Below are 15510 nucleotides of genomic sequence, written 5' to 3' on the forward strand. Positions count from 1 at the left end.
ACTACCCAAAGCAATCTACAGATTCAGTGCAATCCCTATCAAACTACCAATGGCATTCTTCACAGAATTAGAACAAAAAATTTCACAATTTGTATGGAAACACAAAAGACCCCGAATTGCCAAAGCAATCTTGAGAAAGAAAAATGGAGCTGGAGGAATCAGACTCTGGGACTTCAGACTATACTACAAAGCTACAGTAATCAAGACAGTATGGTACTGGCACAAAAAGAGAAATATAGATCAATGGAACAGGATAGAAAGCCCAGAGATAAACCCATGCACATATGGTCACCTTATCTTTGATAAAGGAGGTAAGACTATACAGTGGAGAAAGGACAGCCTCTTCAATAAGTGGTGCTGGGAAAACTGGACAGCTACATGTAAAAGAATGAAATTAGAACACTCCCTAACACCATACACAAAAATAAACTCAAAATGGATTAGAGACCTAAATATAAGGCCAGACACTATCAAACTCTTAGAGGAAAACATAGGCAGAACACTATGACATAAATCACAGCAAGATCCTTTTTGACCCACCTCCTAGAGAAATGGAAATAAAAACAAAAATAAATAAATGGGACCTAATGAAACTTAAAAGCTTTTGCACAGCAAATGAAACCATAAACAAGACTAAAAGACAACCCTGAGAATGGGAGAAAATATTTGCAAACAAAGCAACTGACAGAGGATTAATCTCCAAAATTTACAAGCAGCTCATGCAGCTCAATATCAGAAAAACAAACAACCCAAACCAAAAATGGGCAGAAGACCTAAGTAGACATTTCTCCAAGGAAGATATACAGGTCACCAACAAACATGTGAAAGGATGCTCAACATCACTAATCATTAGAGAAATGCAAATCAAAACTACAATGAGGTGTCACCTCACACCGGTCAGAATGGCCATCATCAAAAAATCTAGAAACAATAAATGCTGGAGAGGGTGTGGAGAAAAGGGAACCCTCTTGCACTGTTGGTGGGAATGTAAATTGATACAGCCACTATGGAGAACAGTATGCAGTTTCCTTAAAAAACAAAAGCTAGGACTACCATATGACCCAGCAATCCCACTACTGGGCATATACCCTGAGAAAACCATAATTCAAAAAGAGTCATGTACCACAATGTTCATTGCAGCTCTATTTACAATAGCCAGGATATGGAAGCAACCTAAGTGTCCATCGACAGATGAATGGATAAAGAAGATGTGGCACATATATACAATGGAATATTACTCAGCCTTAAAAAAAATGAAATTGAATTATTTGTAGTGAGGTGGATGGACCTAGTCTGTCATACAGAGTGAAGTAAGTTAGACAGAGAAAAACGAATATCGTGTGCTAACACATATATATAGAATCTAAAAGAAAAAAAATGGTTCTGAAGAACCTAGGGGCAGGACAGGAATACAGACACAGACGTAGAGAATGGACTTGAGCACATGGAGAGTGGGAAGGGTAAGCTGGGAGGAATTGAGAGAGTGGCACGGACATATATACACTACCAAATATAAAATCGATAGCTAGTGGGAAGCTGCCACATAGCACAGGGAGATAGCTCAGTGCTTTGTGTCCACCTAGAGGGGTGGGATAGGGAGGATGGGAGGGAGATGCAAGAGGGAAGAGATATGGGGATATATGTATATGTATAGCTGATTCACTTTGTTATAAAGCAGAAACTAACACACCATTGTAGAGCAATTATACTCCAATGAAAATGTTAAATAAATAAAGTTAGATAAATAAAAATAAAATAAAGTGCAAGTAAGAGCAAAAGAGTTTTCACTTTGTATTTTTTGTTTGGCAATTTTACAAAATGTATAGAATTATAGTAGAATTTTGCATTGGCTTCTACAGAATATGTGAAAAAGAAACCCCAGGAAATTAAAATCATCTTGATTTTAATAGGTAAATGGTGTACCTTGTTATACATATTTTAATATCTAAAATAATGTGAGTATTGATACTAATGTGAGTAAAATAATATATCAATAAAGTTCCAGATATTTGGGTTGAAGTATCTCTGAGCACTTGGAATCCTTCAAAGTCGAGTGGTATGGCTTTCAGGATAGAGAGGAGGGAGATAAAATGAGAATTCCTAAGTTGGGGTAGTAATAGTGAGATGGAGAGTGCCCCTTCCCTCTGGAAAATGCTGCCAGGCAGAAGGATAGGAAGCAGGAAAGCCCCCATGCTGAGTAGCTTCCCTCCCGGGTCTCTTTATTCTTCTGAAACATTACACAAGTGAGGGTTACATAAACGATTGCTCCTGAGCACACGCATATGTTATTGTACATGATTTCCTTTCATATCTAAACTTGAAGCAAATTCCTTAGATCTCAAGTTGTATTTCATTTGGCTTGGGGCTTCTTATGTTTGATCATTTTTTTTATTACCAAGCACCCCGTGAGTTCTTCTCATTTTATTCATTGATCCAAGTTATCATAGAAAGCTATTTACTGTGACTTAAAATGTATCTAATTCAAATAGCAATCTTCAGAGCTCATTTAGAAACTTGTCTTGAGTGCCATCTGGATGCTAAGAAACAGGCACTGGGGTTGAAGAAGATCTCCCTTCCCTATGAGACTTCACATTCTAATGTTTAGTATTGAACTTGTTAAAAAATAGATTTCTCTGTTTTTATGACTATAAATATGCCTAAAGCTTTAGTAGAGCCTTCTCCCTTTGAATTCTTTGATGTTCTACTATCTTTTTAAAGAAGTGGCAAATCACTTGTTACTTGATAGAGTGATAAGGAACTGGGGAAATCACAAGATCCTTTGCAGAGATCACATGACTTGTGCAATCAAGGAGACCTTGGGTTCCGTACTGAGCTGAGTGACTTCAACAAGTCAGCATCTCTGAGCTCCAGGGTCCTTAACTATAAAATGGAAATAGCAATACCTACTTCATAAGTTTTCTACAAAGATAAAATTGATTAATTGATACCAGCAGTTCCGTTCAGATAGAGCACTTACGTGCCAGGCACAGTCCCAGCCATCATGGTTTCATAGGTACCCAGGAAACAGTCCCTGCCCTTAAGGAATTTATGGTATAGTGATGAACAACCCATGATTACTACTTAGAAAACATTGAGATTCCCATCTTAGATGGATTTAGAGTACTTATATTTGCCACATAATAGTTACATCTAATTGACTGCAGGTGACTATTTTTTAAAAATATGCCTTTTTCTTGTGAATTCTGCTAGTTTTTAATAGTCCTTCACTCCACCTTCCATCAACTGTAAGTAGACTAGAATGAAACACTCATCCCAGTTCTTCTTTAATTACTGATTAGAGGTTGCCCTCCACAACTGTAAGAAAAAGTCAACTAGGGCTGCTGTTAACAAAGCACCACAGACTGGGCAGCTTCAACAACAAAGTTTATGTTTTCGCAGTTTTAGAGACTGGAAGTCCAAGATCAAGGGGCCATCAGGGTTCTGAGGACTCTCTTCCTGGCCTGTAGATGGCCACCTTCTCACTATGTCCTTGCACATCCTCTTCTCTGCCCGTGCAGGAAGAGAGATCTCTGGTATGTCATCCTCTTCTTAGAGGGACACCAGTCCTTTTGCATTAGGTCCCCACCCTTATGACCTCATTTAACCTTAATTACCTCCTTAACGGCCCTGTCTCCAGATAGAGTCACATTGGGTGTTAGGGCTTCAACATATAGATGGGGGCGGGGGCGGGGGGCACAATTCTGTCCATAATAAGCATTTTCCTATGGGACCAGTAAAGATTTTTCCCGTAGGAGAAAATGTTATTTTCATTTTAATGGTGTGGAAAGCATAAAATCAGAAGAAGAGATTCAAGACAATAAACATATGATCTAAAAAGTCATTACAGTTAGTGGACATGGTCATTGTTTATGGCCACTCTTTTTTTTTTAATTTATTTTTTTATTGAAGTATAGTTGATTTACAATGTTGTGTTAATTTCTGCTGTACAGAAAAGTGACTCAGTTATACACATATATACACTCTTTTTTATATTCTTTTTCATTATGATTTATCCCAGGATACTGAATATAGTTCCCTTGCTCTTTATCCATTCTATACATAATAGTTTGCATCTACTATCCCCAGACTCCCAGTCCATCCCTCCCCTACCTCCCCTCCACTTTGGTAACCACAAGTCTGTGCTCTATGCCTGTGAGTCCCTTTCTGTTTTGTAGATAGGTTCATTTGTGCCATATTTTAGATTCTACATATAAGTGGTATCATATGGTATTTGTCTTTCTCTTTCTGACTTTCTTCATTTGGTGTGATAATCTCTAGTTGCATCCATGTTGCTGCAAATGGCATTATTTCATTCTTTTTTATGGCTGAGTAGTATTCCATTGTATATATGTACCACATCTTCTTTATCCATTCCTCTGTCGATTTACATTTAGGTTGTTTCCGTGTCTTGGCGATTGTAAATAGTGCTGCTGTGAACATAGGGGTGCATATATCTTTTTGAATTATAGTTTTGTCTGGATATATACCCAGAAGTGGGATTGTTGGATCATATGGTAATTCTATTTTTAGCTTTCTGAGGAACCTCCATACTGTTTTCCATGGTGGCTGCACCAACTTACATTCCGACCAGTGTAAGAGGGTTCCCTTTCCTCCACATGCTCTCCAGAATTTGTTATTTGTAGACTTTTTAATGATGGCCATTCTGACCGGTGTGTGGTGATATCTCAGTGTAGTTTTGATTTGTATTTCTCTAAGAATTAGCGATGTTGAGCATCTTTCCATGTGCCTATTGTGTTTATGGCCACTCTTGGAGAAACTGGTAATATCTGCTTGCTTGGGATATTAATCAACCATCTATTTATTATAATAACATATTCTTTAATCAGATCTTTAGTGCTGGGCATGCTATTTGAATATTTATAATGTAACTTGTGCCAAAAAGACTTCTTTAATCCCGTCAGTGATTGCAAGAATCCTAAAAAGAAGACCCCTGAATCTATCATTGTATTTCCTATGAAGCGGCTGTCACAATAAAATGTGTTATTTCTCTGTCCTTACGAAGTTCACAGTAAGTTGTTGTAGTCCAGGTTGGATGTGAAAGGAAAATGTGTTATGCTTGGTCTGGCCCAGCACAATCCTGCCATTTAAAAAGTCACAGCTAACAAGAGGCAGGGAGTGAGAAGAGTATATCATAGTTATCATGTTGGTATCTCATTTCCAGGGCAGTGTCTACAGGTAGTGCTTTGCCCTGATAAGGAGCAGTCTAATAAATTTGAGAAACAGAAATCAAAGTTCAGCTTTATCCTTTGATTGAAAAGCCAATGATAAGGGTAAGAAGAATGTATCAAATATGCTTTATGCGGAAGTTTAAATTTTACATTGTGGCTAAAAAAATTAATTTAAATGACTAATGCTTGAAAGGAAAAAAAAATGTTTCATCTCAAAAGTGGCTGAGGATATAGGCCTGAGAAATGATGTTATAAGAAAAGCTATGTCTTTGTCATGCTCAGAATAATATACAGTGTATTTTCTGTCTCTTTTTACCATCCATATAATACCGGCACTTTGCTATTGCTATTTTGTTCTTTATCTCCTGCAGTATATCTAATGATGTTAGTGTTGGAATATAAAGTATATTCTAAATATAGTCTTAGTCAAGTATAAAGTGTATTTATAACATATTCCCCCATTATTGAAAACCATCAACCTGAAATTTTAACTGGGAACCATTAGCTAGTATCTGAGAACAAAACTGTGTATTCATTTTACTAATTCCTGTATTAAATTATTGTCGGGTTTCCCTGGTGGCGCAGTGGTTGAGAGTCCGCCTGCCGATTCAGGGGACATGGGTTCGTGCCCCTGTCTGGGAGGATCCCACATGCCGCGGAGCGGCTGGGCCCGTGAGCCATGGCCACTGAGCCTGCACATCCGGAGCCTGTGCTCCGCAACGGGAGAGGCCACAACAGGGAGAGGCCCGCATACCGCAAAAAAAAAAAAAAAAATATATATATATATATATATATATATATAGTCATCATTTTAAGACTTTAGAAAGAAGGAGAAAGGAGGAATTAACGTTACTGAGTGAAGGACTTTACATGTTGCCTTTTACAGTCCTAACTTCACTGTGAAGTAGATATTATGATGTTTTTTAGAGGCAAAGAAAATAAGATGCAAAGAGTTTAGGTAACTGATTAGGTTCACACAATTAGTAAGTGATGGAGCCAGGAATCAAAACCAGGTCTTGGGAAGGGAAAAGCTAGAATCATACCATTTTGTTCCTTTTCACTTGTTTGAATTTAAAGCTCACCATCCTATATCCCTTAAAGTGACAATGGCAGAAAAAATACAGGCCATTCCTCTGCCTTTTAGAAACTGGTATGATGATTGTTCTCTCGGATGTTTTGCAATGTCTGTTATGTTCAAAAGGCATCTAATAAATTATTCTGCTAGTTTTGAAGAAATGGGGAGGAAAGGATTATCCAACGGTTTCATCTTCAAAATCAATTCTTGCCAATTGTCATAAAGGAAAATTCTCTTTTAAATGAGGAAGACTTTGTAATACTTGTTTACTTAGAATTTTTAACAGAGGAGACATGGAGAATGGACTTTCTAGAGTAGGTTGACTTCAGGAACATAACTTGCTCAGCAATAAGCATCTCTGTTTCCACCGGGCAAGCAGGCTGTGTGTGTTCTGTCTGTGCGTCTCTTTCAAAGAAGGACATTCCTGTCCCCTCCGAGTAGCTGCTGCTTCTCTCTTCTTCCTCTTCACTCACACCCTTCCCAAGAAATATATACCATCTCACCCCGTACCCCACCAAAAAAAAAAAAAAAAAAGAGAGAGATGCAGGTAGATAGCCCTTACTGCAGTGTGCTTTGTATTACACTTAGTTGTGTGTGTATCTTATCTCTGGTTCAGTTTTGATCTCCTACTCCTAGAGACTGGGACTTCTCTATTCTTCTTTGTATCTTTCCAAGGTAATATATTTAAGGATATAGACAATATATGTTCATTGAATTGAAAAAGAGCATCTTAGATTCCTTACAAAGGCTAGCTTTCCTGTCATCTGTGAAAGTTATGCACCTCATCATGGAACAGGAATGAAATTCTGTACAACCTATCTCAGAATAATTGATTGCTAGACTGCCTCAGATCGATACCTGTACCATGTACGTACTTCATCACATCTTTTCTGGAGTTTCCAACCAATCACTGTTTATCCTTTAATTACATCAGGAAGAATTGTTTTATTTCAAGAATTTTGTATATTTATATAGAAAGTATTAATGTTCCCAAACTTTCCGTTCTTGCCATATTTACAGACACAAACTGTGGGACTCCCAGTGACGGTGCATTCACCAAACGTGCGAGTGATGCGATCTGCCCTCCTCCCACAGGCATCCAATGTGGACGCCTTCACGTTTCCAGCATCCGGCTGTCAGGCGGAAGCAGCATTCATGGAGGAAGAGTGTGTCGACACTCCAAAGGTACAGATGTGTTTGAGAGACTCCAAGCTTGTTGGTTGGCTGGAGATTTCAACTCTGTCCACACAAATGTTGTACTTCGGCTTAGCTGAACTTTGTCATTTCCTCAAGTCACTTGGGAGGAGTTGTTTTTGTGCAGAAGACCTGAGAAAAGTATCCAGGCCTAATCTCGCTCTCTCTCCATCTTGTCATTACGACGGTTATGTAACATGTCAGATCTCATGTGTGCTTTTCAGAATCCTTCTTCATTCTCTTTCCTTAACCAATTCCTTCTCTCAAGTTCAAGATCCCTCGTAGGTTTTGGATTTTTTTTTAAAACCAATTGTAATTCTGAAAACAAAAGTATAACTATTGTGCTAAATTGGGCTTTGCCTATTTTACTGTGGCCTCTCTTCTGCTGCCCGTGCTGCAGCTACAAAATGATGAGCCATCTTTTTTGGTCAGTTAAAACATCTTTTTGTGTCCAGTTTGAACATACTTAAAGGAGATAAGTTTATTCTGGTGTGCTGCATAAAGTTGGCTTTTAGTATATGGAACATGACAGCTTCCCTCATTTAATGAATATTTATTTAACTTCTAATTTGTGTTTTATATACTTAGCATCCAGTGATATACAGAGGATCATATTAATGGGCAGGTCTTAGAGTATGTTTAAAATAGACTGTTCTTCACTAGCTGTGTGAACTTGGATAAAGTAACTAACTTCTTTGAACCTCCATTTCTCTTGTGTAAAACAAGGATACCAACTTTATGAGACTGTTGTGAGGATTAATTGAAAGAATGGGTGTGAGGTTTTGGGCAAATTGTAGATACTCAGCAAATATTGGTTTCCTGTCTTTTTAGCCTCGTTAGGTAATAAAAAGATGACTCAGACATTAGTTCTGCCTCAAAGTTTGTAGTCTAGCAGAAGAGACATGAAGCTTAACTAAAGGTAATGTGCCAGGTACTGAATAAATTGATAAAACATAATTGGTCCCTTAAAGAGATAAAAAAATAAAAGTGCTACAAGACTAGAAGGAGACGGGGGAGTTGCTTTTAGTTCATTTGATCGGGAATGTCTTTGGTTTAACTGTCAGAGCTGGGAAGTGGGAGGAGGGCAGAATCAGGGTGGATGGAAACTAGGGTGTGATATCTCGGTGGAGGGAAAGGCCTGAGCAGCAGCAAACGTCAGGAAAGCCTGGGTCCCTCTAAGTCAGAGCAGGAGCTCAGTGTGGCTGAGGGAGAGGGCATGTGAAGGGAAGTTGTACAAAATAAAGACAAATAGCCTTGCTTTGAATGGCAAGCCAAGGGATAGACGCTTTCTCTAGGTTGGGGCTCTCAACACGGGAACGTGTTTCAGTATTATCAAGAGAGTTTTTTCTGGGACTTCCCTGGTAGTCCAGCGGTTAAGACTCCACACTCTCAATGGAGGGGGCCCAGGTTCGATCCCTGGTCACGGAACTAGATCCCACATGCCACAACTAAGACCCGGTGCAGCCAAATAAATAAATAAATTTTTTTTTTTTAATAAAGAGAGTTTTTGGGACTGCCCTGGTGGCACAGTGGTTGGGACTCCCCGCCTCCAATGCAGGGGGCCTGGGTTCAGTCCCTGGTCAAGAAACTAGATCCCACATGCATGCCGCAACTAAGAGTTCACATGCCGCAACTAAGGAGCCGGCGAGCCACAACTAAGGAGCCCTTGAGCCACGACTAAGGAATCCACGTGCCACAACCAAGGAGCCGACGAGCCGCAACTAAGGACCCCACCTGCCACAACTAAGACCTGGCGCGACCGAATAAATAAAATTAAATTGTAAAAAAAGAGTTTTTTCCAAATGGACCTTCTCCAAGGTAGTAGGACACAATCGGAGATTTTTTGATAAGGAAACACCATGATCCATATTGTGCTTCAGAAATGAACCTGGAAGGGTCCGTAGCCTGCATTGGATAGGAGAGAGACTGGTGACAAGCACAGTAGAAGGTTAGAGTGTGTGTCAGGGGAGGTGACGAGGGCTTGAGCTAGGATGGTGCCCGTGAAACTGGAGAGGAGGGGATGGTATAAATGAGATTGCACAGATAAAACTGATAGACTGTTAGGGTCCAGAGAAAAGAAGTCCAGACCGATAACAGTGTTTTGAGCCTCGATGATCAGGAAGGTGAACAGCAGTTTCAGAAATAGGGAGCTCTGGAGGTAGAGCTGATTCAGAAGTTAAGTAATGAGTAATGACTACAGCGTAGTCAAGGCACCTTGATGCTGGGCTGCCCCAAGCAGGTGTGAAGCCGGGTTCCTGACCCGGAGGAGTTAGTGTCCCTGTCCCTGAGGACAAGGCCACTTCCTGTGGACAGTCTGTTCCTCTGCCTGTGGTTGCCTAGCATGTTCAAATCCTCATAAACTGCTATTACATTCTCACCCAGAAATTTAGACATAAATTGAGGCAACATCACTCATTTATTTTTAAAATCTAATCCCCTTGAAAAAATTAAAATGCAGTCTGCTTAAAGCTTGGCTATGAGGGCCTCAGGCCCGAAACACAGATTGGGCACTGTCTGCCGTATTATATAGGGCAAGCTATTTTTAAAGCTTGTGATTGTTACCGTAACTAGGAAACAGACAGGAAATGAATGATTTTGTGAAAGATATAGACAGAAGCTAGATGGCATATTTGCATTTGTAGGAAGAGCAATGCCATGCTGGAACTGGCCACCCACACTGGCAGGGCCACCCTGGCACTCAGCCAGGCTGTAGACATCCGTTGGTCTTATTTGCACACCGTTTCATTTATGTCAGCAGTACTCTTTGTGCCTCTTCCCTCCCTGGCACCTCTTTCTCTGGGGCCCATAAATAAACGCACACACACAAAACCGTCAGACAGAGATACTAGCCCTTTGTTGTCGGTCTTGCTTCATATGCATTTCCTCTAACACCTATTTGTTGTCGTCTAAAGGATGCCCCGTAACTGCATGTGTTGCTCAGTCATTTCTGCTCACAATCGGTGGCAGATATTGTGCGCCTCGGAGGTTTCGCTTCTCCTTCTCTCCCACAAGTCTTCAACTTAAACTGATCAGTAAAACCCCTCAGGAAGTCTGCATTGAAACATGGGTTTGGGATTGCTCCCAAAATAGCACCTTTCTGAGGCAGTCACCTAACTCTGAGCAGTAACTGAGCCCCCAGGTGGTACAGAGCCCATACAGGAGCAGATGCAAGCCCAGTAGGGTCAGTCTCTCACTTTTGAGAGTTTCTTTGGGAATAATGGACTTTATACATACACACACATACGGACACTTCAGTCACTTTTAACATTTTATTAAAGTTCTATGAGAAAAGGATTTTCCAATTTACCATCTCCATGTTCCGGATAGTGGAAGAGAACTGTGAAACTAAACTATGAAAGTGCAAGTGTAGTAGAGCTGTTCATGTCTATTGACATTTTTAATACCTTTTTTAAATTATAAAGGTAGTACACATGACAAAAGATCTAAGAAGGATATTCATCAAAAACTCTTAATTGTGTTAACCTCTAAGACTTTGTAAAGGGGAGAAGTTGTACTTTTACTTCTGACTTTGGATTTTTAAATTTATAATTAAAAGACATCAAACCAGTCAGAATCACACATGGAAAATTCAAAGAGGGATAAAGGAAAAACTTAATTTATCCATAGTCCCCCAAGGTAAGCCCATTTTGACACATTTCCTTAGAATAGGTTATAGATGGATGGATAGATGGATGGGTGGGTGGATGAGTATAGGGTGATTCAGTACGTAGGTAGACTTGTTAAAACAAAATTTTATTCTATTATATGTAATTTTGTACCTTGCTTTTACGTAATATAATATCATAAGCATTTTTCCCATACCATGAAATCTTCTTTGAAAGCATGAGTTATATTTAACAACTGACTAATATATTGTATTAGATGCACCCTTATTTAACTACTCTTCTATTTTGGGACATCAGGTACTTTAATATTTTTTGCTTCCTTACATATGCTTCAGGTGAATATCCCTGTGTCTAAATTTTTGACTACACCTTTTATTATTTCCCTGGGATAAATTTCTGGAACTGGGGTTATCTAGTGCTTTCCTTCCTCACCTGGTTATTTGTTTAGTTTGCCTCAAGATGGTAAAAATGCTTTAAAAGAAAATGTTGTTTTATTCTCATGCTTTAAAAATTCTTTATTGTTATAAAATAGCATTCTCTTTGGTCCAGAAATAATGTTAATATACACAGTGTTTTAGTTAATCCTCCCAAACAACTTTACTCCCATTTTACAAGTGAAAAAAAAAAAAGAGCTTTATAGAAGTTAAGCAACTTGCCTAATAAGTGATGGAGCTGAGGTTTGAGCCTCTTCAATATATGCCAAACTTGCCAGGCACTTAGGATACAAATTAAATAAGGCACATTCCCAGCCTCCAGGCTCACTGGCTAGTACTGTACATTAGTCTACCGTGTTAGTCAGCTCTTTAGGGGCTCCATCTCCAATATAGCCACACTGACGTTAGGGCTTCAATATATGAATCTAAGGGGAGATACAAACATTCAGTCCATAACAGTCTAGCAGTCTCCTGTGCTAGAATCTTGTGTATGTGGTAAGCTCAGGGGTATTATCAGTTAGTGGTGGAGTTTCTGAGAGGCTGACTCCTACATATATGCTATCTACTGCATCTGAGATCTCTTATCAGAAGGGAAGTGATCTCCTGAACTTTAAGGAAAGGCAAAAACACTGTGTTGGAAAATGTACGTTTTACCCACCCATATTGTATTTTGCAGTCTTAGAGTTTACAGTTAGCCTGGATTGTTTCCTAGAGCAAAAAATCTCATTTCTAGCAGCTTAGGTCACTAAGATAGATCAGCCCATGTTACAGTCACAAAATCCTAGAGTTTAATTTGTTATATCAAGTCCCTGGGTAAACTGGCAGGCAAAGGTGGCATGATTATCACCTGTTTCAGGAACTGATCTTAGAAGTGGAAGCGTTCACATCTGTAAACTGAATGAGCTCTAGAGCAGCTTTCTGCTCATACCTCTTAGCTATGAAAGGGTCACCACGGCGTTTTCTGATTCAGTCATCACCAAGCATCACCTGAAAAACCAGATCATTGGCATCTACCTGTCCCAGGGTGAAACTGAATTCAGTAAACATTGTTAAATGAACGATAAAAATTCTTCTTGTAGTCTAGATGAGGAAATAAATTTATAAGCAGACAATTTAAGAAAAATAGTAAACTTGGGGAGACTGCAAGGTTTTTTGAGTACTCAGAAAAAAAGTGGCCTTTCTCTACTAAGGAAAGAAAGGCATGGTTGTAAGGCGGTACTTGCAAAATATTTCTTGAAAGAAATATCTGACAAAATTTTGACATACGCTATAAAATGTAAAGATGCTCAGTAGATATTTACTTGATAACAGTCTTCTCTCTGTTGTTTTTTTATTCATTTCCAAATCATCCTTGGCTAGTCTTAGAGAATTATACTCGTAGACAGTTAAGGAACGTAGCGTAGAGTCATGAATGGTAAGTCCCCAAACCACCATTCTTCCCTACAAGAAAACTTTTAAGTTCAGTCAAAAAGGGAACACTCATCTGGGGATGGTTGGAGGGGAGCATAATTGTTGCTGGCCAGATTTCAGAGTTTTTGTTTTCTAGTGCCATGGAGAAGATTGGTCTTAGTCTAGGAAGAAAGCATTAAATGGCCACTTGTCACTTTAAAACCCTGTAGTGCATTAGCTGCTTTATCCAAGTAATGGCTACAGCCCCAGAACAGATTTTATGGAATAACCATCCCCTCCCCCAAGCAAACAACGATCTGAGTCACCCAAGTCTCCCTCTCCAAATAAAGGGCCTCTCAGCGCCTTCAGATTGGTTGCCATAAGAGGAAAGTTTCCTGTGTCTGGCATAGCGATGTCCCACGTCACCTCTCACATACATGAGCCTCTCCTGCTTCCAAAGGAAACAATAGCGCTCCCCGGTGTATTCCAGGTGAAAGTACTGCTGGGAGCTCAGCCTTAGGCCTGGCTGTTCCTGAGCAGCTATTCATAGGAGAAAACTGGATTGATTTCCACGGGGGGATAGTTAAGGTAATGAGGTAAATAATTGCCTCCTCATTGGGGCTTTTTACCAGCCAGAAGAACTCGCAAGCACAGCTCCCCTCTGTGGGCTGTGTCTGCCCCCCCAAGGTGGTTTGCTTGGCAACTGCAGAGGAAGGCGACGCTGTCACCCAGGAGCTGTGCTGAGCTCATCCCGTGGGATAGGCAGCGTAGATACTGTGTGTGTTGCTGGAGCGGAGGGAGTTCAGAGCGCTGCTGCTCCTTAACCTCTGCTGGAATTTGGGGCCTGTGAGTCATTTGTTATTCTATAATGGAAGGCTTTGGCTGTTTGCCATTTGAATTTTGTTTTCACTCCTTTTTGTGGTATGTCCGTCTTGAAAGAATTCTTTTTTCCATTCCTTAGGCACATAGAACCAATTAAAGACTAAATCCAATGTGCAGGTACTTAAGTTATGAATATAGAAGTATGTGTAGAGCCTTCCAGTATGTTCTGTGGTTGAACGTCAGAAGAATGCTGGTGACTACTCTTAGCTATGAGCCGTGCAGTTGGTTTTGTTTTCTTTTTTCTAAGTCTCATCTTCCCCCTCTTCATTTCCCTTATTTAAAAAAATAATAATAACTGGTAGGCCTCAAGCTAATACACCCTATTCATCTGGAAACCACTAAAAAAAATTGTTCATTGTAATCGTGATGACTCAGAGAAACCTGGGAGGCAGTGCCAGTTTGGGTCATAATGGGCTTCTGTCTCTTAAGGGCTGCGGTTGACTTGCCTTAACTTCTAATCTACATGGTTGTCATTAGTAACCAATATGTACATTTTTACTATTTTACTTAATTTCTAATTGGCCAGAGGTCTTGACATTTTTGCCTTTGTGGATTCTTCAAGTGTCTTAGCAGAGCAGTGACTGATAGCTCCTCTCACATCCCTCTCACGCTGACATTTAGGTAAACGGCTGTCTCCTGGACCCTGTGCCCCCCGTCCTGGCGAGGAAGGGATGCCAGTCACTGCCCAGCGACGTGATGGAGACCTCCATTGATGAAGGGCTGGAGACAGAAGGAGAGGCCGAGGAAGACCCCGGGCGGGCCCTGGGCGCCTTCCAGTCCACACGCGGCGGGCAGAGGCGGCACACTCTGTCGGAAGTGACCAATCAGCTGGCCGTGATGCCTGGTTCAGGTACGCTTTCCAGTAAGTGCTGGCCTGGGTTTTCCCGGCATCTTGAGTCTTCTCCAAGAAACAGGAATGATACCAACCAGCCCCTGGAATGTTGCCTATGTCTTGTTTCTTTGTGGACCACATGCAGCAGGAGTTAAGATTAGGCCTGCTCAGCAGCTCTCAGAGATTAAAATGAAACGTCTCTGAGTGGCCTCCCCTGACGCCCAGTTTCATCCGAGTGCGATGTGACTCATCAAGGACTCTGGCTCTTTGGGAGTGGCCCAGATCTTATGGGTACAGGTTCTGGAGTGTTTTCACCACAAAATTCGAAACTGATTAAATTGGCATGTAAAAAAGTTCTGAAAAGATATTTTGGTTGGAAATTAAGGACACTGTTGCTGTGGAAAACTCAAGCTGGTTATGCTTTGTATCCCCTGTTCCAAGAAGTTGCGATTGATTGGTGGTCATATTGGTGTTGTGTTTTGTTTTGTCTTTTCTCTTGAAGGGAAACTTTTCTCCATGAGTGACAACCCCTCCCTTGACAGTGTGGACTCTGAGTATGATATGGGGTCTGTTCAGAGGGACCTGCACTTTCTTGAGGACAACCCTTCCCTTAAGGACATCATGTTAGCCAATCAGGCCTCACCCCGCATGACGTCTCCCTTCGTGAGCCTGAGACCTGCCAACCCCACCATGCAGGCTCTGAGCTCCCAGAAACGAGAGGCCCACAACAGGTCTCCAGTGAGCTTCAGAGAGGGCCGCCGGGCGTCAGACACTTCCCTCACCCAAGGTGACTGCCTGCCTTCTCTGCTGGCTCCTACGGCTCTTGTGTTGTACGACTGGATGGGGTTTGTTGCCATGTTGGTTCCATACCTCTGGTCACTGAAAGGCC

General features: G+C 40.7%; 1 protein-coding gene across 3 annotated transcripts in view; it reads left to right on the forward strand.

Annotated features, from left to right (window-relative positions):
- The window catches only part of SIK2 (salt inducible kinase 2), a 128027-nt gene that overhangs the window by 106600 nt on the left and 5917 nt on the right, over positions 1-15510 (forward strand). For 2 of the 3 annotated variants that reach the window (XM_082626960.1, XM_082626962.1), the window contains exons 9-11: positions 7285-7449; positions 14411-14651; positions 15124-15408. In XM_082626960.1, coding sequence (XP_082483086.1) covers positions 7285-7449; positions 14411-14651; positions 15124-15408 — 691 coding nt within the window. The remainder of the gene's footprint in view (positions 1-7284; positions 7450-14410; positions 14652-15123; positions 15409-15510) is intronic. The other variant, XM_082626961.1, reaches the window with a different exon arrangement.

This window comes from Mesoplodon mirus (assembly GCF_964341445.2).
Source record: "Mesoplodon mirus genome assembly, chromosome: 7".
Taxonomy (NCBI): Eukaryota; Metazoa; Chordata; class Mammalia; order Artiodactyla; family Ziphiidae; genus Mesoplodon; species Mesoplodon mirus.